Genomic DNA, 26349 nt, shown 5'->3' with positions numbered 1-26349 from the left:
GTCAGATCACAACTCTGATGAATGTACTCACATCACTCTGTACAGTAGCACGGTGGGTCAGGGCCCAGCTCTGCCCCGCCTGAGTGGCGGGCTCTGGACAAAATGAAATTAGAGAACTTCTCTAAGCCACTTGTCCTGCCTCTGAGGTAATGACAGTGTTACCCTTGGCATAGGAGTGGTATGGTTAGCACAGGGCACAGCACATATGAAATGAATGTTACAAAACTTTGTAGAAAAATAGTCCATGTTAAAATCCTGCTCTGCAGACCTAATATGGAAGTCTGACTTTTCTGCCTCTGCACACTCCCAGCTTCTTTCCCAGAAGAGCAGCTCTCCCCGCAAGCATGATGCCTGGGTGCAGAGCCGGGGCTTCTCACTCAGTTACCTACCCAACTGTTGCCGGATGTTGCCAGTGTCAGCAAAAGAGGTTCTTAGGAAGCTTGATCATACGTTTTTAATTTAGAAAGTAAGGATTTTATAGATAAGCATCTTTAATTATCATGTAAAGTTGATCAAAATCTGTTAGATGTTTATAATAAGCAGGTAATTTACGTAACATGTAGCTTTTTATCATGTAACTTTGAGCCATTTTATTAAGGGTTCTGATTATGATATTCATATGAGACATTTTCTTAAGGGTCTGCTAAAGCAAGAATTTTAAATTACTGGCTTGAAGAATATTGTGTACTTCTTCCCTAAGTCTACAGAAATGCCCAGAAATGACCCCATGAAATTCTCAGAAACCCCTTTGGCTTGATGACCGAGATCTTCTAGTGTCTCTTTTTTTTTTATTTCTATTGGAGAACAGTTTTTTTTATAATGTGTGTTAGTTGTTGTTGTGCGGCAAAGTGAATCAGTTATTCACACACGTATATCCACCCTTTTTTGACTCTTTCCCATAAAGGCCACCAGAGAGTAGTCAGCAGTGTTCCCTGTGCTGTGTGGTAGGTCCTTCTTAGTTCTGTGTTTTATATATAGCAATGTATATATGTCAACTCCAATTTCCCAATTTATCCCCCAGCATCTCTTTTATACTTTTGGCTTACCATGAAGTAACTTGTTCAAAATATATCTGTTAAAACTGGAAACATCTAAAAATGTGAGCTAAGAACTCGGGAATCTCCCATTGTCTAATTAACATCTTTTAAAATGTAGTATAATGAGTTTATGTTATATTAAGGAGTGTAATGATTATAGTATTCAAATCCCCCATAGCATTCTAACTCTGTGAATCTCTGAAAACACTTCAGGTGACCCAGAATATTTTTTTAATGGATATTATCTAACTTTCTGTAAAAGGTAGAGAGAAAGTGAAGACTGTTTCATTGAGATGGCTCAAGATTTCACTACCCTCGTCTGGCAAGTCTGGGTAGGTGGAAGGAGCCATAATTTCTCAAGCCAGTAGCTCTGTAGGTGCCCAAATGATCTTTCTTGAGTTTCACATGATGTACTTGTAACCTTGACCTCTCCTCCTTCTAGCACCTCCTAGGACGGTTGTGGAATCTGTCCTGGGAGGCAGCGCTGGACCGTAAACTTGTTCTTATTGTTTCTTCTCCTCTTTTCTACTGTCTGGATTCCCTGGGAAATAAAAAGGGGCAGAGAGGAAAATTGCTCTATATTTATGGAATCAACAGGAATGATGGTTAAATGTGAATGTGAGGAATTTGGAGAAATAAATTTCCTCTACTCGGAGTCCAAAGGCTTCCAGTCTTCCGAAATTTAACTCCTGAGAAGCCCTGCCTGCCTCTCCTGCTGACCATCTGGGCGCAGTTGTTTCTGAGTGTCCGCTTCTGTTGACATTCACATTTAGCCTGGTGAGGGGTCAGTCCCCGATATACCAGAAGCAGATATGGATCCCAAAGAAAAACGCGGGTATCTGACTATGTGAAAAGGAAGCTCTGCTGCCTCTGCAGGGTTCTGTGCAAGGCTGATAGAGTCATAAGGAAACACTGGCTTATGTTTGAACTAAAGATTTTACAGGGACAATCACATTTACACCTGGTAACATTAGTAGGCAGATACCATTATGCCCGGGCTTCCCTTATGGCTCAGCTGCTAAAGAAACCTGGAGACCCAGGTTTGATCCCTGGGTTGGGGAGATCCCCTGGAGAAGGGAAAGGCTACCCACTCTAGTATTCTGGCCTGGAGAATTCCATGGACTGTATAGTCCATGGGGTCACAAAGAGTTGGACATGACTGAGCGACTTTAACTTCACTATTATGCGCAATCTTGAAAGTAAACTTGACCTCTGGTGCTAAGCAAACTCTGGAGGATGTATGTAAGTCATTGGATTCTGGAGTCTAAGCAAATAGAATTTTCTGGAACCTCAGTTTCCAGTGACACTTGTAAAACAAGAGTAATAATAATACCCATCTCTAGGGTGTTGTGGGGGTTAAACAAAACAATGCCTTTTAAATACAATGCCTAGCATTTAGTAAGCACAAAAGAACTATGAACCATTCTTGTGATCATCATTATTATTTCTTTTAACATCTTTATTCCCGAGGGTAGGGGGAGTTTCGTTTTGCCAAGTGCTATGAGAGGTGATTTTAAATAGCTGTCCCCCTCACTACTTAAATTTCTCTGCTTAATTTGCAAATATGAACTTAAGCCAGCCTAGGTTTGATTATGGATACCAGTGTTTTCTCTCACCCATACATTTTGCAGAAAATGAATTGTTAACCACATTTGATATTAACAAGCATAAGAATATATATTTTTCAACACCATGGTAAAAGAAAGCCCTTTATAGGATTGCACATTTTTTTCTAGCTAAATTTGGTTTTATAACACCATGTAAGCTTCAAATATAACTTACACGCATTCATGACATAAATGGTAAAGTTGTCATCTGTACCCTTTTAAGCTCATCTTACATGTATTATGCAGACAAACCTTACTGTTTGGGAAACCAGTCACTGTTGAATGGCTTCTGAAAGAAATCCAGAATAAGCAAGTTATTGACTTGGCTCCAGAAAAAGAAGGGGAAAAAGGAGAATTGAGGCTACTTCAGGTTTTGTCTTGATATGTCCCATGAGTCTACTACAATACATTTTGTATTGCTTTGAAAAATAGTTCAGGCAGGTTTTAAACCACAGTGAATTTTCTTCCACTGCCAGCTTTGGACCTTTAGAATTGTGAATTCTCTGTTACCATTAGCAAAGTTGTTTCAGCTTTTTGGCCTGAAAGTGTTTAAGAGCTCAGGTTAACTTCTAAGGTGTTAATGTGTCCCTATCAGAAGCAAAGATATGTTTTTGTACCGTCCCATTGCAGGATGATCGTTCAGATGCTGTCTGGCACAGAGCTTGCTTCAAGTAGTGCTCAGCGAAGAAAGCGAACTTTGTTACATTTGAGAGAAATGCTTTAGTAAAAAAGAAAATGTAAACATTACAAAAAATGAAAATAACATATGAACAAATAATCTGTTCTCTTTTCCTCTGATTTAAGATAGTGTCTGCCACAAACCCAAGTTTGTGGTTGAAAAAGTTCCATCAAGCCCATTGTTTGGTCTCAGAAAAACTAAATGTGTCCCCTTTTCTTAAACAAAATTCAGTAATCTTGGCTTGTGTGCAGATCCCAAAGTGAAGTTGTTCACAAATTCATAGTATTTCTGTTTTGAGAAATTCCTCCTCCCACAAGCTTGAATAGTCTTTTTCTCTCTTTTTTTAAATTTATTTTTGGCTAAACATCTGAGCTCTTTCAAGAGCTCTCTGAGACCTAGAATTACCGATAAATCCTTTCTAACCAGTCTACCCTCTCGCCATCTCCTCACAGCTTGTGGGCAGTTTTGAGGGGAACAGACTGCTGTGCCTTGGGACTTTTTTGCATCCCTGCCACCCATATCTTTTGATGAGTTATAAAATTGACAGTTTGCAGGAAGCTGTGTCCCAGGTGTGTCTGTATGCATTCGCCTCTGTTCCTTTTTTCATTTTTACTTTTTTAATTGGCATATCGTTGCTTTTTGCCTCCATTTCTACATGAATGATGATGTTTGTCTCAACTACAGACTATGAGTTCACAGGATTAGCAAATGTGGGATCCTGAATTTTGACCGAGATGACTTTAATCCCAAAATTGTTTTTCCTTTTGTTTTTAAACAACCCTTCCTTCTCCAGAAATAACAGGGCCTTAGTCTCAGAAAAAAGCCTTCTGGGAGCGTGCCCCCCCGCCGCAGATTTTCCAACTTGTCTCTGCCTCCCTTCCTACTTACCACCAAGGCTCCAGAGCCGCTGGAAGGGGTGCTCTTCTGGGAATTGGCGGTGTTGGGGATCTTGTATTTATGAAATTTGCAAAAGACCCTATATTCCATTTTACTGTGACAGTTGTACATAGAATTTTTTTCTAATGGATGTTGAAAATAATGGAAATGGTGTGCCTTTGGAATTTGCAGTGAGGAAGCACAGTAGGTAATGATTCCTCTGTATTCCTGCCTGAATTAATTCAAATCATTAGCGAAATGGGCCCCACCTTAGCTTTCTTTGTGGTTCTTGGTAAGAATTTCCCACAGACACCAGTTGTTACTTTCTCCAAACCGTTGATTTGGTAATTTGCTTATTTTCCCAAAAAAATGGTTGTATATTCTAAGCAGTCTCTTCTGGCTGAATTGAAGGCCATTCGAGAGACTGGATGTCGGCCCACCCAGTTCCTCCAGGACGCTTCCTCATGCACTTGAGTCACCGCCGCCGCTGGAGAATATTTAATACCAAACTCAAAATAAGTGTTTAGGAGGCTTTCAGTGGTGGTTTCAAATAATTACTATGAGGGCTTTGGTGAAAGCCTTTATCCACAGAACTGCTTAAATTATATAATTATACCCGCTGCCGCACCCTTCCTTCCTTTCCCGGGGTTTGTCTTTCTTTGCTCAATGCCTCCTTCCTACACTGCAAGACAGACTTGGACCCAGATTAGACACTTCTCAGCCTTTCTCTCTAGGGTACCCCAAACGAGACTGGATGCCTTACAAGGAATTATTTGCCTCATGGAACCTATCATAACCCCAAATCCCAAACCTCTGCCCAGGGGCCAAGAGCAATTTACCCAGCTCTACAACTTCCTCTTCCTACCTTCTTCCATCCTTTAACCTTTGACCTTTTCTCACATGGCATGACCCTGTTGGGAGATTGGACCATTTCCTCAATTACAGTGTTTTATATCTACACCTGCCCTGGAATGCTCTTATCTGCCTATCAGCAAGGCATGAGCAAGATTTTTTTGTTTCCCTTTCCATTATGTTTAGCAATATGTGTTGATTAAATTCATTCACTTGACTGTTTTCCACCAAGCTGTTTTAGAAGACCTCTTTGACCATATGTTTTTTTAATTTATTTGTTTTAATTGGAGGCTAATTACTTTACAGTATGGTGATGGTTTTTGCCATACATCGACATGAATCAGCCACGGGTGTACATGTGTCCCCCCATCCTGACCCCCCTCCCACCTCCCTCCCCACCCCACCCCTCTGGGTTGTCCCAGAGCACCAGCTTTGCGAGCCCTGCTTCATGCATCAAACTTGCACTGATCACCTATTTTACATACGGTAATATACATGTTTCCGTGCTGTTCTTTCAAAGCATCCCACCCTCCCCTTCTCCCACATACTCCATGATTTCACCTTCTGTCTGCCTTTACCCAGTTTGGAAAAATTACTTTATGTTGGTTTGATTCTATATGAATAGGTTTTTTGAAGGTTATGTTCTAATATAGCCTAGGAGTTTAGAAACACCGGATGTTTTGGTCAGAAACTGTCCAGGAGAGCTAGTGATCCTGACTGGGATAAATACTAAATGGACCAGTTGTATATAAATATACTTTCTCTTTACTCTCAGGTATATGATCTTTACAACGTACAGATCAGTACAGCGTACAGCCTGCAGTACATTAAATGTACAACGTACAGCCTGCGGTCAAGGAGTAGTTGATATATGTGTTGCATGGGGGTATATGGAACGTCCTGTGGTTCTCTGAATCAATAACACATTGTCAAAAAATAATACCCAGTGATTTATCTACATTGTTCTTATGGGAGTCATAACTTACTCTTTAAGAACATGCTAACCTTGTCCATACTTGTTATGGTCATAATGTATTATTAAGAATGTCCTTGGAATACTCTGTTAATTTGTAATTTTATGTTGTGAATACTCAGAGTGTAAAAACAGAGAAAGAATGAAACATTATTTGGCCATAAATTTATAAACACCCCAGGTCTTAAATGGTGATGAGATAGGGCCACAAACCACCAAAACAGCTAATGAAATATGTCAGTTTACGATTCTTAGATCCTCTTATTTGACATCTTATGTTAATTGATAGTAGGTTTTAAAACTAAGTCGGTCACAAAAAAAAAAGAAAAAAAAAAAACTAAGTAGGTCAACTAAGGTTTCCCCCTGCCAATGAATATTTATAAATCTGGTTTAAAAAATAATCAGTACCTAAGGAGCTAAGGTGATGGTGTTATTGCTGAAAAATGTGCCATCAAAGTGAGTCCTCAGTGTTTTCTTTATCGTTGTTTTCAGCCTACTATTTCTGAGGGTCCCATTTACACATAATGCTATTTACTCTGCATATATATATATATGTAACTCTATGTTCTTTATGGGAGCTTAAAGTCTAACATATATTTATGTGGTCATCTGCAAAAAACATAGATAGTAAGAGAGAAATGCCAATCAGTTTGTAACTTTCAATTTATTTTCTGCTCAAGAGTTATATCAGGAATTGAGAGATAAAGAAAATTGAGAGATAAAGGAAGCAGTCTAAGTTATAACTTTATAAATATTTGTCCTCCTACTCTCTACTGAGAGCCACATATCATATGGGAAGGGATAATGCTATCTTTTCTATGAGTGAGGGAAGACAGATTTCCAGATAGTTTTTACATAAAAGAAGTAGTAGCTAGTAGAGTTGAGTGTTAGTAATCGAAAAGTAGATTGAAATAAAATTGCTGTTAGGAGATTTCAAGAGGAAACTGAAGATCATCTCCGTAATATACCACTTGGATTGCACTGAGGTTATACGGTGATTGGCTAGGTGCAGAGTATTCATTCTTCATCATGTGTTGATAACCCTGTTAGATCTGATGTCAGAGGAAGGAAAAGAGCTAGTCTTTCTCAGATGTCACCTCTGAGCCAAGCACAGGACAGGACTCCTGAGTTAGCACATCTTGTCGCAACAATAACCCTATGGAAGAGACATTAACCCAATCTTATTTAAAAAAAAAAAAAAGACTCAGAGAAATAGGCTGCCTACAGTGGGAGAGCAACGATTCAACCCGAGCCATTCTGATACCATACCGTTGCCTTCTGCATGCTGGGTCTTTTCAGGCATGTCTCTGCGACCCTATGGAGCGTAGCCCTCCAGGCCCCTCCATCCGTGGGATTCTCCAGGCAAGAATACTGGAGTGGGTTTCCATGCCCTCCTCCAGCGTCTCTTCCCAAACCAGGAATCAAACATATGTCTCTTAACGTCTCCTGCATTGGCAGTTGGGCTGTTTACCACCTGGGAAGCCCCGATTGCCTTCTAGAGTTAGTCAAATGAAGAAATAAATAAGGAGGTAGATTGGAATATACATGTACCCCTGGCAAAAAGTTTACTGATACACCATGAAATGAACTTGCCTGTGGCATGTGCTGTGGGATGTAATCCTTTCCAGAACAGTGAGCCTATGTAGCCACCTGATCTAAAAGTACTTTGGAGTTGGTATTTTTACTTAAGTTAGTGGTTGAAACTATTCCGTATTTTTCACTTAGTTTTCTTCCTTTCACATCATTAAGGAACTTTTTTTCAAAATAAATATTTCCTTTCCAAGGAAGATGAAAAATGTTTGATTACCTTGTTTTCACCTTATAAGGTGAAACTACCAGTTTCACCACTGCAACGACCAGAAGTTGAGAAGTGCCTTGAGTTCTTAGCCACAGCGTATGTTTCATCTCCTGAAACTTCAGTTCTTTGCAATGTGGTTCCATTGTTTGCGTCAATGTCATCAGTGCCCAGAAGCACCATCCAAACCTTCATGGCCCTTCTTGACTTTCTCACTAAAGAAACTCCATTTTTTATGGTTACACATTTGTTGCTGGCTCGGGAAGGTCCCCTGGGGAAGGAAATGGCAACCCACTCCAGTACTCTTTCCTGGAAAATTCCACAGACAGAGGAGCCTAGCAGGCTACAGTCTGTGGGGTCACAAAGAGTCGGACGCGACTGAGCGACTCCTTCACTTCACTTGTCATACGCTGATGGCTGCCTTCTCTACGCTGATTGGGGAGTTGTGCACATCAGCTGACAAGTTCTAAAAAGTTATTTTACAGGGACTCAACCTCTGGCAAATTGTCTTATTTCATCAGAGTCCCCGTCTTGCTCAAAAAGATACTTTCCTATAATAGTTTATTGACTTTTGCCCTTTTGGTGGAAAGTAAGTGAAAACCGAACTCGAAACCAGAGTTGCTGATACTAAAGTGAAAAGCACAGGCTTCATAAACCCAACCATTCTGACAGGGGTCAGGGTTGTGTGTCCTCCAAAAGTGATTCAACATCAGCCAAAATTCTATGCTTATTTCATTTACCTGGTGGTGAATTTCTGATAAAATTATGGTAAGCATAAGTTTACCATTTGACCTGCACACATTTAACAGTTTCCCAGGAAAATTACAGGTGCTGAGTTCTTATTCGTACTCAGACCCACACACCGACATATAGTTTGAACTAAATAAGTATATATGTATACTTTTTTCTTTTAACCTTTGCTGTTTGGCTTAGCCATGCTGATGACACCCTCTGGGATTAGATGAGTGATCACACGTTTCCTTCTGTCGCTGTAAGTAACTGCAGCTTGGAGCAGGGTGTGGGAGCCGTGACATTTAGGTGTTACATCTTAGACTGTGTGTAATCTTCACCTCATTTCTGCTGGTTAGACTGGAATAGAGTAGTCTTCTAGTCAAAGACAAGAGGCTTTCATTTTCCCCTGCTTAGGGATGTTGCCACATTCTCTACTAGGGTGTTCCCTGGATATGTTCCTAAGTAAGACTAACTGTCCTATAAACCCCTGAAAGGAATCAGAAAGAAAATCCAAACGCCAGAAGCTGAAAAGGGCTATTTTTATGCAGGTGCTTTCTGCAACATTACATTTGGGGCCATCAAAAACATAGTTCTTAGGTGGCCTAACATGTTCTTTGCACATCTGGCCTCTGGGTTCTTTAGTCTGTTCCAAGCAGAGTTTTTGCCAGAATGAAAACGACATCTTACATGCTAGGATACTTTCCAGACAAGTCAGGGCTTTCCGTTTATTTCACTGTAAAATTGTATTCTTTGTCTAGGGTGCCCGCTGTGATTTTTATCAAGGATTTCCTTGGCAAAGATCATGTAAAAGTAATGTAAAAAAAAAATTATCATAAAGCTGCCAGTCTCTGATTTCTTAAAAAATTATTTTATTTCATTGGAGGGAATGTTGTGGCTCAGAGTAGACCCTCTCAAAATATTCCAGACTGGCATATCAAATATTTTGAATTAAAGTTACTCTAGAAAAACCAAGCAGTCCAAGAAAAACATTCTGACCCTCGTGTGTCTTTAGAAAGCAAGAAATAAATCTCCCGTTTGGAAGGGAGCCTCCCTGCTCCAGGAGGCAGAGACATCCTTATCGCCAGAGATAGAAATTTAGGGCCAAAAAGGCTGTTTAAACACAACTTGTTACTTCCTCACTAATTTACTACCAAAGTTTAAACTTCTCTATCTTGTCAAGTCTTTATAAATTTATTGTTTCTTTTTCTAAAAAGCATAAAAGATGCATGCTTTGGCCACTTATTAGGTCCCATTTCTAGAGACCTCCATATATACTAATTAAATTTGAGGGTTTTTTCCCCACGTTAATCTCTCGTGCCAATTTAATTTTTAGACCAGCCAAAAGAACTCAAGAAAGAGAGGGTGGGAAATTCCCCCCACCATGTTAGGTATTATGTGAACATGTTATGTGTTGGACCAGGCAATACCCTGAAGATTCACATAGAAAGTTATTAGGGCCCTTTGGTCAGTTATCTTTTGTGAAAAATTCTGCTTGATCTAATTATCTGTCAAGCATCATTCTTTTCTTTTCTTTTTTTTTTTCTTTTTCAAGTATGTTTCTTATAAACCAAATACAAGTTGTTTTCTTCTCATCAATCTACTGTTATATAACCTGGCTTGATCACTAAGTAGCTCGTCTAGGTGTTGATTCCATTATATTCATTAGATAATTTATGTTATATAAGATAGAAGGAGATGCTTGATCATAACCATCTCTTTGTTCTCCATTTCCTCTGTCATAAAATAAACACACTAACATTTTATTTACTGCTGTAATTAAGAGTAGCCAAGATTACACAGGAGTTTTACAGGCAGCAAAAAACAATCCTTAAAATTATCACACAACAAAGGATTGTAACTTCCCACATGGGATTCTCCAGTCGTTAATGATTTGGTTATTCCTTTTTCACCAAGCTCATATTAATTGCATTTCATCTCTTTGTCAAGGGCTTCAGTCCCAAAGAGACACAGAGATATAGACAGATAAGCAGTTACACATCACGCCACATTATGTCTGTATAAACAAGTATTTAGAGAGTCTGAAAGGTGGAGGAATTCATCTCACCTGGAGGACTCAAAGAACAGAGTCAGAGGGACTTGACTCAGTTTGTTTATTTGTTCATTGTTTTCAGTCTGTAGTCTTAGAGAGTGCCAGTGGGGGAGGATAAAGACGCAAGGGAGAGGAGGGAGGAAGAGATGAGCCAAGTCAGGTCTCCCCCACCACCCCACCACCTCTGGCTCAGGAGTCAGCAAGGATTAGGCAAGGGGAAGGTTTTGAAGTTGAGAGGAAAGTTAAGAGAATTCTTTCTTAACTGTGAATGTTCTTAGCTGTAGTATCAGGGGGGCAAATTTGGAGTCTGGGGTAGCCTCTGGAAAGAGTGGAATTGGCTAGACCTGGGGGAAAGGAGCGGTCGGTAGCAATGAGCACCCGTAGAAAAGAGGAGAGCTGGTTAGAGCCTGTCCTCTGGGAGAGGTGGTTTTCTTTCTTTCTGTGGCGTCGGAACTAAGAACAGAGAGTGTGGGTGGTGGACTGGATTGTGACTTGGCAAAGCGGGAAGGCGTGGAGGGAGCGCCTGAGGGCTCTTGATGAGCAGCTGGCTGGGGGCAGGCCGTGAGCGGGGAGCAGAAAGCTGAGTGCTCCAATGCATGTCCACGTGGGGTGCAGCCTGCGGGAGGCGCAGGCAGATCCCACCTTCCCTGCGGCTCCCGCCCGTACCTGGACCCCCGTCTGGTGAGACGCCCGGACCCCTGCCTGTCTCCCCAGCCTGCCTCTGCTTCTGACTCTCCCTAATGATGGCAGCAGATGCTCCTTTCCTTCCAGCCCACAAATAAGACTTTGTAGCAGGAGGGAGACAGAGCTCTTATTTTGTTGTACTCTGTGGTCTTTTATCCTTTTTCTGAGTTAGCTTTTCATTTATATATTTTCACTTTCACATGTCACTAAGTTTAAATGTTTAAACATTTCCCCCTTCAGTAGCCAAAAAGAAAACAAAGCAACAGCTAATGTAGTAATAAATTTATTTCTAGCTACAGGAGATAAGCTCCAATGCAATATGGCCATAAAGTATGTGGCTCCTAGGCTTAAGGGAGAAGCAATAAACTTTCATAAATAAAGGAATTTAAAAATACTCCTGGCAGTATAAATAAGGGTCAAATGCAACATGTAGCCGGCAGCACACAGCCGATGACAGATCTGCTTACAAAAGGAAACTGTAAACTCAAATAAGAAAATGTTTGCAGCTTTTCTGTGGTTGTTACCTTGCACCCGAGGTGGGCTGACTAAAGAATTCACTGTGTGAAGATTTTGACTCACCTTCTGAATTGTGACCTCTGTCACATCTCCTGACACCTTTCGATTTTGCTGAAGACCTGTGATCATCACCCAGAAAATCCAGGGGTCCTGACGCCACAAATAAGTTCTCAACACATCGTATGGTGTTAGAGAACACCCTGGAAGGAGGGAAGGTCGGGCGCACAGGACTGTGGCCCTCAGGCTGGTTCAAGAGGGAGCTTGCACAACTCAGGAGTTCACTTGCCTTGCAGCCTCACTTTGCAGCTGATCTGTAAGGAAACTGGAAGTCCTCCTTAGGTGTCTCTCAGCTTTCATTTGCCTTTTCAGATCAGGAGTGACACGGGCAAAAGCTTAAAAAACCACACACAGTGGCGGATGGATGGATGGATAAATCGGTAGATCGGCAGGCAGACAAATAGATTCACAAACACTCACACCTGCATTCTAGTGAGCAGTGCCTTGGTTTGAAAGATGGTTAAAGTAATAGGGATTATTCTCTAGAAAATTAAAGAGCATGAAAGAGAAGTCTGACCTCTCTCTCTGTCAGTCTCTCTCTCTCTCTCAAATCAGAAGTGATAACAGAGGGGAAATGGCCTGCCGCCTGTAGGGTGAAATCAGAATTTATCAGTGCTCTCATTCCACAAACATGACTTTCCTGAGCACCTGTATTTGCAGGAGCTGTGTTTGTGGCTGGGACCGAGATTAGACCTGGCCTGTCCCCTCAGGGATCTGAAGGTCTTGGTAGCATAGAGGCACGTACACTTGGGAGCGTGGAGTGCATCGGGGAGGGTTTGCGAAGGTAAGCTTGGTTTAAGAGGCAGTGGGGTATCCTCGGGAGGAAAGAGCGGTGCAGAGAGGGGATGAAGGAGTCGAGATTGTGAAGAGAAAAGCCAACGAAAGTTAGCTGGGCTTCGGTTTTGGACTTCATCATGTAAGTAGTAGCAAGCTAGTGAAAAATTTGAGAGCAGAAAGAGGCATGATTCGCGTTTCGAGCTTGTTTTGTGAAGAGGAGTCTCTGTTGGCGGCAGAGGCCAGATGAGAGACAGATGATGAGGGCTCGGGGGAGATGACAGGGCGGATGGTCTGGGGATTCCTTTTCTAATTTGCTATGCCTGGTGCTGTTGGTTTTGTTTCTGCTGGATAATGTAGAGGAAGGCAAGCTAGCACAGAAATGTAACTCTCAGTTGGGATTCACCATTTAGTAGCCGTGTGTTTGGGGGCGAGGAGCTTTAGTCTCATGCTTGTCATCTGCAGAATGGGGCAATAGTTATACCTCCTGCATAGGGCTGTATCTATGTATGTGCCCTTGGAATCATGACTGGTGTGTGGTACATGCTAAATATTGTTTTATTTTCATTTTTTACCAGTGCGTTAATTTGCTTGGTTGTTCACTTCTTTGGGAGTTTGCTTTTAAGACAATCCAGAGTAATCAACTATGGACAGTCATTGGTAAATTTTGCTTGCAGAATTTTACTGACTTTTTTTTTTTTTTGCCTCATTTTCTTAAATTCTCTTGGGCCAAAAATTTCCAGCAGGAAATAGGAGGGTGAAGTCTGTAAATTAAAACAGCTTCTTTCCCCTCTGATGTGAAGTGTGAACAGAGAATTTTGCAAAGAATGCTGCTATTTGGTGGTCCTTCATGTCGCCGTGTGTAACAAGGAACAGGGAAGTGTTAAACAAAGCCCCAGTGCTGGGAGGACTGGGCAGCCTTACTTTACAGGACAGCATGGTTCTATCATTTTCACAAACAGATTCTGAAATTCCAGAACAGAGTGTGAACCACATTTGAAATACCAATGCAAAACCACCTTCAAAAATCCCCAATATAAAATTTTAATAACCTCTGCCTTTGCTTCCCTCTTTGTGAAGATAACTCAGATAACTCTACCACAGTCTTAAACTGGAGCAATAATTATATCTCCCATGAGTATAACAAACATTATTCTGTAAGTATTGTTTTTACTATAGGTACATTTTATTCTATAAATATGGATTTGTTAAATTTATCATATAAATAACTACCGACTTCGTTACTATAGCACGCAGAACAAAACTCTAATAGGAGGGCAATTGTTTCTTATACTTCCTTATGCAGAGCCTGGGCTTGGGACTTCCCTGGGGATCCAGTGGTTAAGACTCCACGCTTCCAATGCAGGGGACGTGGGTTTGAACCCTAACCAGGGAATTAAGATCCACATGCAACAGGGAGATAAACAAATAAATAAATAATTTTTAAATAATAATAATAATCGTACTTAGGGCTCTATTGAAATAAGCTGTCCCTATTAGGTTATAGAAAAAGTACAGGATTTGGAAAGAAATACTAAGTATCTTAAAACTTTTTCCCTTTGAAGAGCTGGGAAAGCAGTAATTCTTAACAAAGGGAGATGGATACAAGCCCTCTATACGGTTGAGGTGAACCAAGCCTTCCTTGACACTAAAGTTTTTATTTTGCCTGAAAGTGAACTCTTCACTGATGGAATGGGTTCTTTTATTGGATCTGTCAAGATTACTAGGGCCACACGTTCACCCTCCCCAACTGAAATACAGCATCATGAAATCATGATTGAAATTACAGATGCCAATTCATGAAGTGGCAAGAGATTATAGATACTGCCCTTCCTCTTCTGGGTTACTGGGAATTAATTTCTATCGCATTGAATACTTCTGAAAGAAAACCCATTAATTATTTAAATTATATTCTCCAGCTTTTCCCCTTGATTCATTTGTTGTTGTTCAGTCACTCAGTCGTGTCTAACTCTTTGTGACCCCATGGACTGCAGCTCTCCAGGCCTCCCTGTCCATCACCAACTCCCGGAGCTTGCTCAAACTCATGTCCATTGAGTCGGTGATGCTATCCATCCATCTCATCCGCTGTCGTCCCCTTCTCCTTCTGCCCTCAATCCCTCCCAGCATCAGGGTCTTTTCTAATGAGTTGGCTCTTCTCATCAGGTGGCCAAAGTATTGGCGTTTCAACTTCAGCATCAGTCCTTGATTCATAGCCAAACACTTTTGACTAGTTCAGTGTTCTTGTGCTTTAAGAAGATAATGTACTGAAAATATTTTCACAAGATTTTGACTGTGTGGTTGGAATAATGAGCAAAGATGGCACAGGAATGGATGACATGTAATCTGATCCCAACCCTGGGAGGAACAGGGTATGACTTTAAAGAAGTCACTTACTTTTTCTGATGATATTTGTCCAATATTCTCTGATGGGCCTTTTGTGAGAATCTAATGAATGGAGGTATGTAAAAGCAATTTGAAACATAAAAAGCACTAAAAATAACTAAGTGTAGTTGCTGAACAACTTTAAGACATCTTGACAGAGCAAATGGGAGTAAGTGTTGAGGGTGTTTCTTGTTTAATTTTACAGGGAACACGGGAAACTCTCAGCCGTCACTGCACTACCCTGGGTGATGCCCTTCGGAAGGAGAATGACTTTGCTCTTATAATTGATGGGAAAACCCTCAAATATGCCTTAACTTTTGGAGTGAGGCAGTATTTCCTGGACTTAGCTTTATCATGCAAAGCTGTAATTTGCTGCAGGTAAGTTCTCTGGGATTTGTCAGATTTCAGTAAAGAGCAACTAGATCCTGAGCTCTTGATTTTTAATGTTCCTTGGAGGTATTTTATCTCGAACTTGTCAATGTCAGTTATTTGTTAATTCATTCATTCAAGACTCACTCAGGGTTCACAAACCGGGATAGCTTTGGGAACACTGTGACCAAGCCAATGGACAGGTCTCCTCGCAGGATGGTCTGGCAGGAGCCCCTCATCGAGCAGAAACGGTGAGGCTCATTCATTGACGCGGAGCTGTGAGAGAATGGATTTAGCTGAGGTGCTGTTTTGAAAGTGAGTCCTGATTGGAAGCCCGTCATTAATGATAATTGTTCATAATTTGAATTAGCAGGTTTCTTGCCATTCTATGTTTAAGACTATTTATCTGCGTTTCTGTCTGGGGTTGTCTCTCTAAAGGTTCTATTTTCTACACTTATATCTTTGATTCTGTGAGTTGGACTTATTTGTGGGGAAATCATGGTGGGAGGCACTGACTGAATCATTTTCCAAATAGCCAAGCATTTTTCTGAAGGCTATTTATTGACCGTACAATCTTCTGCCCTCTAATTTGTAATATTGCGCATATCCTAAGTTGAAGTCTGTTTTGAGTTATCAAGGCCTGCTCCGTAGAATTGTACTTCTGTGAGCTGTTTAGCGCCCGTGCTTCCTGGACTTCTCATCAAAGAGTCTTTCCCATGTCTTCGTAAAACATAAAGTAAACTTATGCCTGCGCCCAGCCTCTTCCCTTCTGGCTACCGTGAAATGCAAGGATTTTCCTCTTTGCGACCCACTTGCTGAATCTAACCAGCTGGTCAGACTAGGTCTGGGGTGGCAGTTTCTCAAATTGCTTTCTTTTAATGGAAGGTGAAATGTTAGCAAGAATTTCTCAGAATCTGTGCTTTTAACATTGTCTTGAAAACTGTACGATTGGCCTTTATTTTTCTTTTCAAATATATTTATTAATAAAAGAATCTTCTGCTTTTAAACTTTTCTTTTTGGTCCAGGCTTTAACTTGTTTATTTATTTAAATATCCTATATATGATATTGTCACCAAACTTACAAGCCATGCCTTATAGATATTTCCTAAATTTCAGTGGGTTTTTTTGTGTGTGAAATATAGTTTAACTCATACTTAATAAGTTTCCCTGATACATATCATTTCAGCCTATGAAATTAAACCCAGAGCATTGAGAGTTGCTTATTTTTCCTGTTGCTGTATTTGGTTGCTCAGTCACGTCTGACTCTGCGACCCCAGGGCCCGCCAGGCTCCTCTGTCCATGGAGTTCTCCAGGCAAGAATCCTGGAGCAAGTTGCCATTTCCTCCTCCAGGGGATCTTCCCAGCCAAGGGATCAAACCCGAGTCTCCCTAGTCTCCTGCATTGACAGGCGGATTCTTTACCATTGAGCCACCTGGGAAGCCCTTATTATCCTAGGAATCTAACTATATCAGTCATTTCATTTTTTTTGTCTATGGCATATATTTTAATAAATACTATTTATTACTTTAAAGCTTTTAGGCAATACTGTATTAGATATTTAATATTAGTAATAATCAGATTCAGCTTAACCATGAAGAAGAAATATAGAAATTATTTTATCTTGCCTGTCTCATTTTAAAAGCATGAGGATACTCATGATTTCTTAAATCTGCTTTTCCAGTGACTTTTCTTGGTTCCTTGCCGATCTCTTGACCAAGTCTCAGTAATGTTCAACTCTGACACTCTCCCATCAGGAAAATTTTGTTCCAGACTTGGTTGTTTAATCACTTTCATTAACAGGATCACAAGGATCAACAAAAGATTGCTCAAAAACACATTAAGTGATGTGGCTGTTGGCTCCTGTTCAGAAACAGAACCCAGAGCTGTTTAGATAAAAGGACCAGCTCCCTTGAGCCGGCATTCATTCTGTGCCTACCGTGTGCTGGGCAGGGATGCTACGCGTACAAGGATGAATCAGACATCTTGCCGGCTGTCCTTCATGCTGGTGTCTGCCTTTTGTTTTAAACAGACTCACAGTCGGCTTGAAAGATGTGGGAGGCCAGTTTCATCACAGCTGAGCCTCATTCCTAGAGTATTGCTTAACTCGGCACCTCCCACCATTCTTCAAAAAGTCGAACCACAGAATTAAACAATAGCAGAGGGAGAGAAAAACTAGAAAGTAGAATCAAGGGAGAAAAAAAAAAATATGTTCTGTGCTTGTGAAATTCCCTCCTGAGATCCTTGTTCTGAAAGCTCACAAGTCGCAGGGACTTGTCCCAGGGTCCCAGGCCCCTAGGAGGGATTCGCACTCTGCACTGAACCCTGAGCTTATAAAGATGTGTGTGGCCCCTTCCTCCCTCCGTCCTTTTATGCATGTTGGAGGACTGAGGGTCCCTATGCAGACACTAAGAGTTTCACTTAGAGGTTTAGGGGACTTTTTAAAAGTAAAATCGCTTTCCTCTGCTGTTTTCTTCTCGTTGCCATCATATTCTGTCTTTTCCCACAAGGACTGCGGTTCAGCTTCCCGTCTGGCTTTGGGAATTCGTCTAAGCCCATAATTATCAATACATCGGTGCCACTGCCTGACTTATGTCTGTGCACCTTCCTGGCCCGGTGCCTCTTGGCATTTAAACTATGGGCACAGACCATCTTCTTATTTAGCTTACTGACCTTGAAGCATCATTTCCATGACGATTCCTCGCTGTGAGGAGTAGTAGGTGGGCAGTTCTGTAGATCCTTCTTTACAATTGAATGCATGCATTCTGGCTCCTGGTTTCTCAGATGATTGTAATCTCCTTGCCTCAGGAAATTCTCTATTTCACTCCATTATAAGAAACCCTCCACATAAATACCGAATATTATTTCAAAATACAGTGGGCCACTGTTTCCCAAATTCGTTTATGTTCATGATGGCTTTCTGGGTTTTCCCCTTAAACTACTTTACAATTTATTTCTTGTCAAGAAATAAAACAAGTGAAGATAATTCAGAATCTGCTCTTACTCTGCCATCTTCTCTTCGCTAGAGTGGAAGAGGGGGAAAGCCTCCCTTAATGGATAATGAGGCTCTGGCCATTAGTTCCATCTTCAGGATTACATCAGCCACTTTCTTCCCTGACATTATCAGCATGGAGGGCAGGAGGCAGTTTTTAGCATTTGCCTAATTGACACAGTTATAAAGATGAGCGTTTTCCCTGAAGAGTCTACAGCTGAATTGAAAGAAACAGTTGCTCTCTGTCAGCTGTCATTACATCTCTTACTCACCATCATTTTCTAAAGGGAATACTCAGAGACAGGACTAATCCCCTGGCCCCCAAATTATTCAGGGCTTTGGAGTCCTGGTTTTGGTTTACAGAGTGAAGTTGCATGTCCTACATCATATACTTTTTTCAATTATGGAAAACCCAAGAAGTACAATAGAATCTGTTTTTATCAGTCTACCAAGTACTGTATTTTCGTAGATGCCACATGCAGTTTTTGCTTTTACTTCTATGCAAATTTACCCACATAACCTGAGTAGTTCAATAGGAAATATGCATCTTATGCTAAGGTAAGCTTTCCTGGTTATAAACTACTCCTCTTGTGGTCCTTCTCTTCTGTTCCCTTCTTGAAGTACACTGATTTTTTTTTCCATTCAGTGTGATCACAGATACTTTTGAAGAACAAATGAAAGGTCTGTACCAATTTTACACAAACATGTAAAATTGAATTTGCCATGTTAGAGATTTCAGAGGCTCCCTGGAACTCTGTGGACAGGTAGAGGGGAAAAGCCTGCTCCAAGACTCATGGAGATGTGTGTACACAGCTAAAAACAGGAGCTATTCTGCAAACTTAACTGTACCAGGCCATCATTTCTCATCTTAGTGACCAGTATTTTATGCCCTCAGGTCTTGCAGCTTGTATAGTTGGGGATTCATGAAATACTTGTTCCCACTTTACCTCTCTGGCATTTTGGATACCTGATGGAACCTCTCTCTGGTTTTGTAACTTGTAAAATGGAGAGCTTGCCGTATAGCAGTGAAGTCTTCCAGGGAGCCTAGATGTCTGCAGCAGTTAAGATTGGAGCTTCTCTGGCATAGAAAGGTGTGAAGCCCATGCACACAGCACCCTTCCTGGATCAGCTCCTTCCAATGTGAAAGCCACCGAGCCAGGTGGCTTCTCGCCCTGTCAGACTTTGGATGAACCCTGCCTCTGTTGGCCACTTCTATGCTAGGAAGAATCTGTCTCCTGCCTGGATCTGCCTAATTCGGGGAAGCATCTGGTCAACCTCTTTTAATATCCCCTCCAGAAAAGAGTGGGAATGTTGCAGTGAAGTTATTGCTCTGTGTTAAATGGCATGTGGTTTCTGAGATCCTCGTCAGTTCACATAAGGCAGTCTTTCAAAGAATCTTACATTTTTTCTGTAGTTGTCAGTTTAGCTTAAACATATTTTGAAACTTATGTTCTGTGACAGTTGGTTGAAAATTGGCCTAGAGCCTCCAAGCTTTTAGACTGTCTAGTAATCACCATTCTCCTACATAATTTATGTACTCATGTCTTCTGAGAAGCAGAAGTTAAATTGAAGTAAGCATTTTTCCCTACTTGCAACATCTCTAATCAAAGTTTAACCCCCTTTTAGGCCATTTTCCCCATAGTGCACAAAAAAACACTTGACTTCAGTGAGTGTCGTCACTCGGGAGTGGCATTCCAGGCAAAACCTTTCACCTTAGTCTGATCGAGGGGCCCTCCAAGAAGAGGTCCAAAGGGCCACCTTGAATACTTTTTGTCATTGCTTGAGTATGTTAAGTAAAGGGACAAGACAGATCTGCTTCTCGAATCTTTGGGGTTGTCTTAAACTTTAAGGATTTCTCTAAATAAATGTTCTACTTAAAGGGTAGCCATAAAGCACAAATGAAGCTACTAAATGCTCAACAGACGTTCCTTTAAAGAAAGAAGTTTGTGAACACGTTGAATGCCAAGCAGATGTCTGGCTTTGAGAAGACTCACAAATTCTTAATGAATGTCAACCCTATATTTGCTTCCAAGGAAGTATGAATAAATGTTGGAAATGTTGAGAGAACATTTCTTTCATACATGGCTAGAAGAGGACACACTGAATAAATTTTATAACTTTATAACTGCATGTATTTTGCTTTAATATAATAATATTATAATGTTATCATCTCATTTGCTTTTCTGCCTCTGCGGAGTAATGTTAAAGGAACTACGTGGCCATATGACAACCTGGTAGCCAGTTATATTGTACGTCATCAGAGAAGTCCATATTAGATGGTAAAATATCTAAAAATTTATGAGAAATCTAAGTGCTATAGCATCCCACTGTAATACAGCATTTTATAGTTTTAGATGTGACTCAATTTACACAAACCACCAGCACCAATATACATTCATAAACGCACAGTGATTAAAACCACAGGTTGTATAATTCTGATAAAACAGAGTTAGAGTGTCCTGGAAGGTACATCAAGCGTAAGTGTAAAGTTCAGTGAATTTTTACCAAGTGAACATACTCCCGTGTCAATAACCCAAACATAACCCACACCCCATACGACCCTTCAGGCTCCCTTTATTTTATCAGCCTCCCAAGGATGACTGCTATCTTGACTTTTGTCACCATCCCTCTTAAGTTATATCTTACTCATTTCAGTCTCTCTGCTTTGTATCTTGCTTACTTGGAATAAATGTATGTCTTCCATAACTATGTTCAAATTCTTTTTTCTGTTGAGCAGTTTTAAGTACAGAGCTCTGAGGCCTTCCATTAAAGGCCTCCCTAAAGCTTTGCATCAGTCAGTAAATCGGTACTCTGACGTGTTCTTCAGTCAAATACAGAGCCACCAAAGAGATGACTTGCAGTTCTCTTTCAGTTCTACCATGAGAGAATCAAAGGATTTCATTTTCCAGTTTCCGAAGGACATGATACATGGAACCTACTGCGGCATTTCTCTGTTCTGTCAAACTAGTGATCGCACCATGTGGGGCGGAGTTAGTTTAACTGGTTCTCCTTGAACCCTTGATGGATTCTAGTGATTGCCTTCTTGGTGATAAGCCTATTTGAGTGATCCCCACTTGGGGCAAATTAAAGGTTTGGTGTTTCGAGTCAGACTAGGGTTCCAGGAGTCAAGATAAGGCGGAATAGTAAGTAGATCATGGCAGTCTAGAAGCAAGAGAAACAGCATCCTACTGGAAAACAAAAGGCATGTTGCCAAGAGAGCAGTGAGAGAAGGAAGTGGACGTACAAGAGCGGACTTTTTACTGAAGCATGAAAGACGAGATGGTCCCAGGTAGCATTTTCCAGAAGGGGATATTTTATGGAGCAAAAGTGGGCAAACATTTTCTGTAAAGAGCCAGATAGTATTTTAGGCTTTGCTGGCCATGCGGTCTCTGTCACAACGACTTAACTCTGACGTTGTAACTTGGGAGGAGCTCTAAATAATATGTAAATGAATGGGTGTGACTATGTTCTCTCAAGAATTTAAGTAAAAATAGGATGCTGCCTGGGTTTGACCCTGGGACCATAGTCAGCCAGCTCTTTAGGGGGTGTCTATGACTCATAAATGAACAGCAGAAGGAGTTGATTCTGACAGAAATTTTCCCGTAATTTTGATGGAATTCACCCCAGACGCCCTAGTGTGTAATTTATAGGCGCTTTCGTTTCTTGAAAACTGAGACGTTGCCCATCTCTCCTCACCTGGCTCGTTTCCCTTCCTCCCTGATTCCTCAGAAATGACTGGTGTTCTTTCTGTGGTGACCGCTGCATTGTCTGGCATCTCCATTCAATCTTTCCACGCACTTGGAGTCAAGCGAACCCCGTACAAACTGGGTATGTCCTGACGTCAGTCTGTTTCAGAATGAAGTGTAAATGACAAGAGATATGTGAAGGCCCGAGGACTGGGCCTCCGCTGGTGGTACACTGGTTGAGAATCTGCCTGCCGATGCTGGGGACGCAGGTTCAGTCCCCGGCCCGGGGAGATCTCACTTGCCACAGAGCAAGTAAGCCCGTGTGCGGCGACGGCTGAAGCCTGCACGCCCTGCAGCCCGTGCGCGGCCACTAGAGAGCCGTCCACGCTCCCTGCAGCTGGAAAAGAGCCGCACGTGGCAAGGAAGACGCAGCGCAGCTAAAACATAAAGACAGACATGAAAGAACCCAGGACCGCAGGCACGGATCCTGCTCTGTCCCCTTCAGCTCCCTCCCTATTCCAGGAAAACTGCCAGCAAGGTGCTGAAAGAAAAGAACCACAAAGGGATCAGGCCGACTTCCTTCCCACCTTCTCCCTAACCTAGACGCATCGTAGAGTCTTAAAACTAAAGGAAGTTCTTCTTGGATCTTCATATATTACTTTAGAGTTTGCCCTACATTCCCAGTCACTTCTCACTCCTCTTCGCACAAGCATTCTCATTTAGTATGTGCCTGTCTGTCTGTGATTCTTTATTTGTGTATCTGTGTAGCTATGAAAAATATATAATATTGTGATATGTGATTTGAAGAATAGACACTTATTTATAATGACATCCCAGCATAAATTTGTTACCTTTTTTATTTTTCTACATGTTTCCAAGACCTTTTAATCTACCACATGTGGAACAAGTTTATTTTTTCGCACCACTGCTAACTATTGCTCTAATGTATATACACCATTTTATCTGTTCCCGTAGTGATCACCACATGGGTTGCCCAGAAATCTTTGCTAACATGGAATGTGCTGAAATGAATACCCAGTGTATGAACCCACCCGGTAGGATATATCTTAATACCTAGCAATGGGAATGCTTGGCTGTGATATTGGTTCAATCGGCATTGTCTCATTGCTCCAAAACAGCGGTGCTAGTGTGTACTTGGAGTCCAGGTAGGAAGGCTGCTATTTCCCTACCTTAACACCAGCTCCTGGCTTCCTTCTTTTATAAACTTTGCCAATTTGATGTTTGAAAAGTAGCACTTTGTCTCAGTTTTTGTTTCTGTGATTGCTGGGGAGATTGAGTAGCTCTTTATTTAACTACTTACCTCTCTGGATTTCTGCTTTTGAAGTGCATTCGTTCTTTCTTTCTTTCATTCATTCAAGGAACGTTTTCAAAGAACCCCTTATGTGCCAGACACCTTTATATGTGCTATAAACAGAGCAGTGAACAACAGAAGGAAAAAAAAATGTTCCCGGCCTTCACATTATAGCTGTTACTCAATAAAATAAATACACACATGCATATTCAAAAGGCAGTAACTACAAGTGTGTCTGTGAATGGTAATGATTCATTATATATTGGACATAAGTCAGTGATTCTACTTGCTGTGAAGACAAGTAGCACACTGAAAAAGGTTGTGTGTATTTATCAGTCGCTCGGTCGTGTCCGACTCTTTGTGACGCCGTGGACTGTAGCCCACCAGGCCCCTCTGTCCATGGAAATCTCCAGGCAAGAATACTGGAGTGGGTTGCTATTTCCTTCTCCAATTGAAGAAGGTTTTTTTATTGTGTTTCCTATATTTCTTTCTGCTTTCGTATAAGAATTCTTTGTGTGTTCTGGATATTGATTCTTTGTTGAGTCTAGGTATGGCAGATATCTTCTAATCTGGCTCCCTCTTACTTCTGTCTGTGGTACTCTTCCTTGAGCATAAATAATTGACCCTGGGACAGTCAAATTCCATTAGCTTTTCCCTTTGTAACTTGTGCTTTGGGACGGTAAGAACTTCCCAATTACAAAGATATTCTCCTACATTTCCTTGTTAACTTGACACATTTATGTTTTTTGGATAGGACTTTAAGCTTATTTTTAATGTATATTTGTGGTGTGAAGGAGAAGGGATCCAATATTATTCATTTCTACATGGTAAGCAAATTCTTCCAATACCCAATACTGAACAGTCCTGGGTTCAATCCCTTTTCCTTCTGTTTATAATGCCATGTGATCTGGAACTCAAGCTCTGGAGCCAAACTTTCCAGGGTTCAAGTCCAGGCTCCACCTCTTATTAGCTTAACAACACACTGCTTACCTTCTCCGGTTCAGTTTCCTGTATCTTTGAAATAGAGATAAAGAGGGAGAGGATATGTGTGTACATACAGCTGATTCACTCTGTCACAGCAGGAACTAACACAACTTTGTAAAGCAATCAAACTGCAATAAAATAAATAAGAAAAAAGAAATAGAGATGAAATAATTGTTCTTATAGATTTGTGAGGAATAAATGGGTTAATATATATATATACACTCAGTGCTTTGGTATCTATTATTAAAATTGTTTCTCTTAGAAATCTTATCAAATTTACTTTTATATCACTTCTGATAAGAAGAATATAAAGATTTCTCTCTGAGTAGTATGGACTCTTCTGTGCCCTAAATTCTATACTGATATGACAATTGCTAACCTGGCCTTCTTTTGCTTCATACAGGCCTCGTCTTTTTTTCCCTCTAAACCCTCTGTCTTTCTGTATAATGCAGTAGCTAAGCATGCGGTCCTGTCTAAATTTACCTGCTGCCTGTTGAACTCTGGCTTCACCACTTACTTGCTCTTTTATCTTAAGCTGTGTCATCTCTCTGTGCCTGAGTACCCTCATTTGTAAACCGGCAATACCAGTAACCTATCTCATATAGTGTTCTTCTGAGAATCGAAAAAATTGAAACAAGCGAAGAGTTCAAAACATACTGAGCAAATAAACATTGCTTATGTTAGCTGTTACGGTGAAGTGTATCTCTTTTAGACACCATAGTGCTGAGTCTTTTTGTTTTAATAATGGGAGAGTCTCTGTCTTTTAACATATTGTTGACTGGGGGATTTTTGCGGAAACTAAACCTGTGGCCAGCAATTTGTTATGTAAGTGATTACTGAAATCTCTCCAGTCCATAACATTTGGGTAACAAAAGACGTATTCGTTGCCATGGCAAATAAAAGGGGGAAAGGTGGTGACCTATTTCTTCTTCTTGGGCTCTAAAATCACTGCGGATGGTGGCCTCAGCCACGGCATCAGAAGATGATTGCTTCTTGGCAGGAAAGCAATGACAAACCTAGACAGTGCAGAGACATCGCTCTGCCAACAAAGGTCCATAAAGTCGAGTCTATGATCTTCCCAGTGGTCATGTACAGTTGTGAGAGCCGGACCATAAAGAAGGCAGAGCACCAAAGGATTGATGCCTTTGAACTGTGGTGCTGGAGAAGACTCCTGAGAGTCCCTTGGGCAGCAAGGAGATCAAACCAGTGAAGCTTTAAGGACATCATCCCTGAATCTTAAAGGAATCAACAACAAGAAAATAAGATATATTGATACATCTCTGGTCAATAAGTTGTCAATCAGTGAATTTAACCCATTTATACTTACGATATTTATTGCCACATTCAGCCTTATTTCTTTAGCCTTGTGTTTTCCATTTATTGTGCTTTTTATTTCTTTATTCTCCCCATAACTTCCACTGTGGGAAAGGATTTTCATTGCTGTTGTTGTTCAGTCACTAACTTGTTTCTGACTCTTTGTGATCCCGTGGACTGCAGCACGCCAGGCTTCCCTGTCCTTCACTGTCTCCCAGAATTTGTTCAAATTCATGTCCACTGAGTCAGTGATGCCATCCAACCATCTCATCCTCGTCTCCTCCTGCCTTCAGTCTTTCCCAGTGGCAACGCCCTTTCCAATGAGTTGGCTCTTTGCATCAGGTAGCCAACGTATCGGAGCTTCAGCTACAGCATCAGTCCTTCCAATGAATCAGTTCAGCTCAGTTCAGTCGCTCAGTCGTGTCCGACTCTTTGCAACCCCATGAATCCTAGCACGCCAGGCCTCCCTGTCCATCACCAACTTCCGGAGTTTGCTCAAACTCATGTCCATCGAGTCGGTGATGCCATCCAGCCACCTCATCCTCTGTCGTCCCCTTCTCTCCTGCCTCCAATCCCTCCCAGCATCAGGGTCTTTTCCAATGACTCAGCTCTTCGCATCAGGTGGCCAAAGTATTGGAGTTTCAGCTTCAGCATCAGTCCTTCCAATGAACACCCAGGCCT

The 26349-nt window shown here is 41.2% G+C and overlaps 1 protein-coding gene across 3 annotated transcripts in view; it reads left to right on the top strand.

Annotated features, from left to right (window-relative positions):
* ATP8A1 (ATPase phospholipid transporting 8A1) overlaps positions 1-26349 on the top strand; it is a 228475-nt gene that overhangs the window by 134263 nt on the left and 67863 nt on the right. For all 3 annotated transcript variants that reach the window (XM_043871058.1, XM_043871060.1, XM_043871059.1), the window contains one exon: positions 15220-15392. In XM_043871058.1, the coding sequence (XP_043726993.1) occupies positions 15220-15392 (173 nt within the window). The remainder of the gene's footprint in view (positions 1-15219; positions 15393-26349) is intronic.

The sequence above is a fragment of the Cervus elaphus genome, chromosome 17 (assembly GCF_910594005.1).
Source record: "Cervus elaphus chromosome 17, mCerEla1.1, whole genome shotgun sequence".
In the NCBI taxonomy this organism is placed as follows: domain Eukaryota; kingdom Metazoa; phylum Chordata; class Mammalia; order Artiodactyla; family Cervidae; genus Cervus; species Cervus elaphus.
This window is presented reverse-complemented; position numbering and strand designations above follow the sequence as displayed.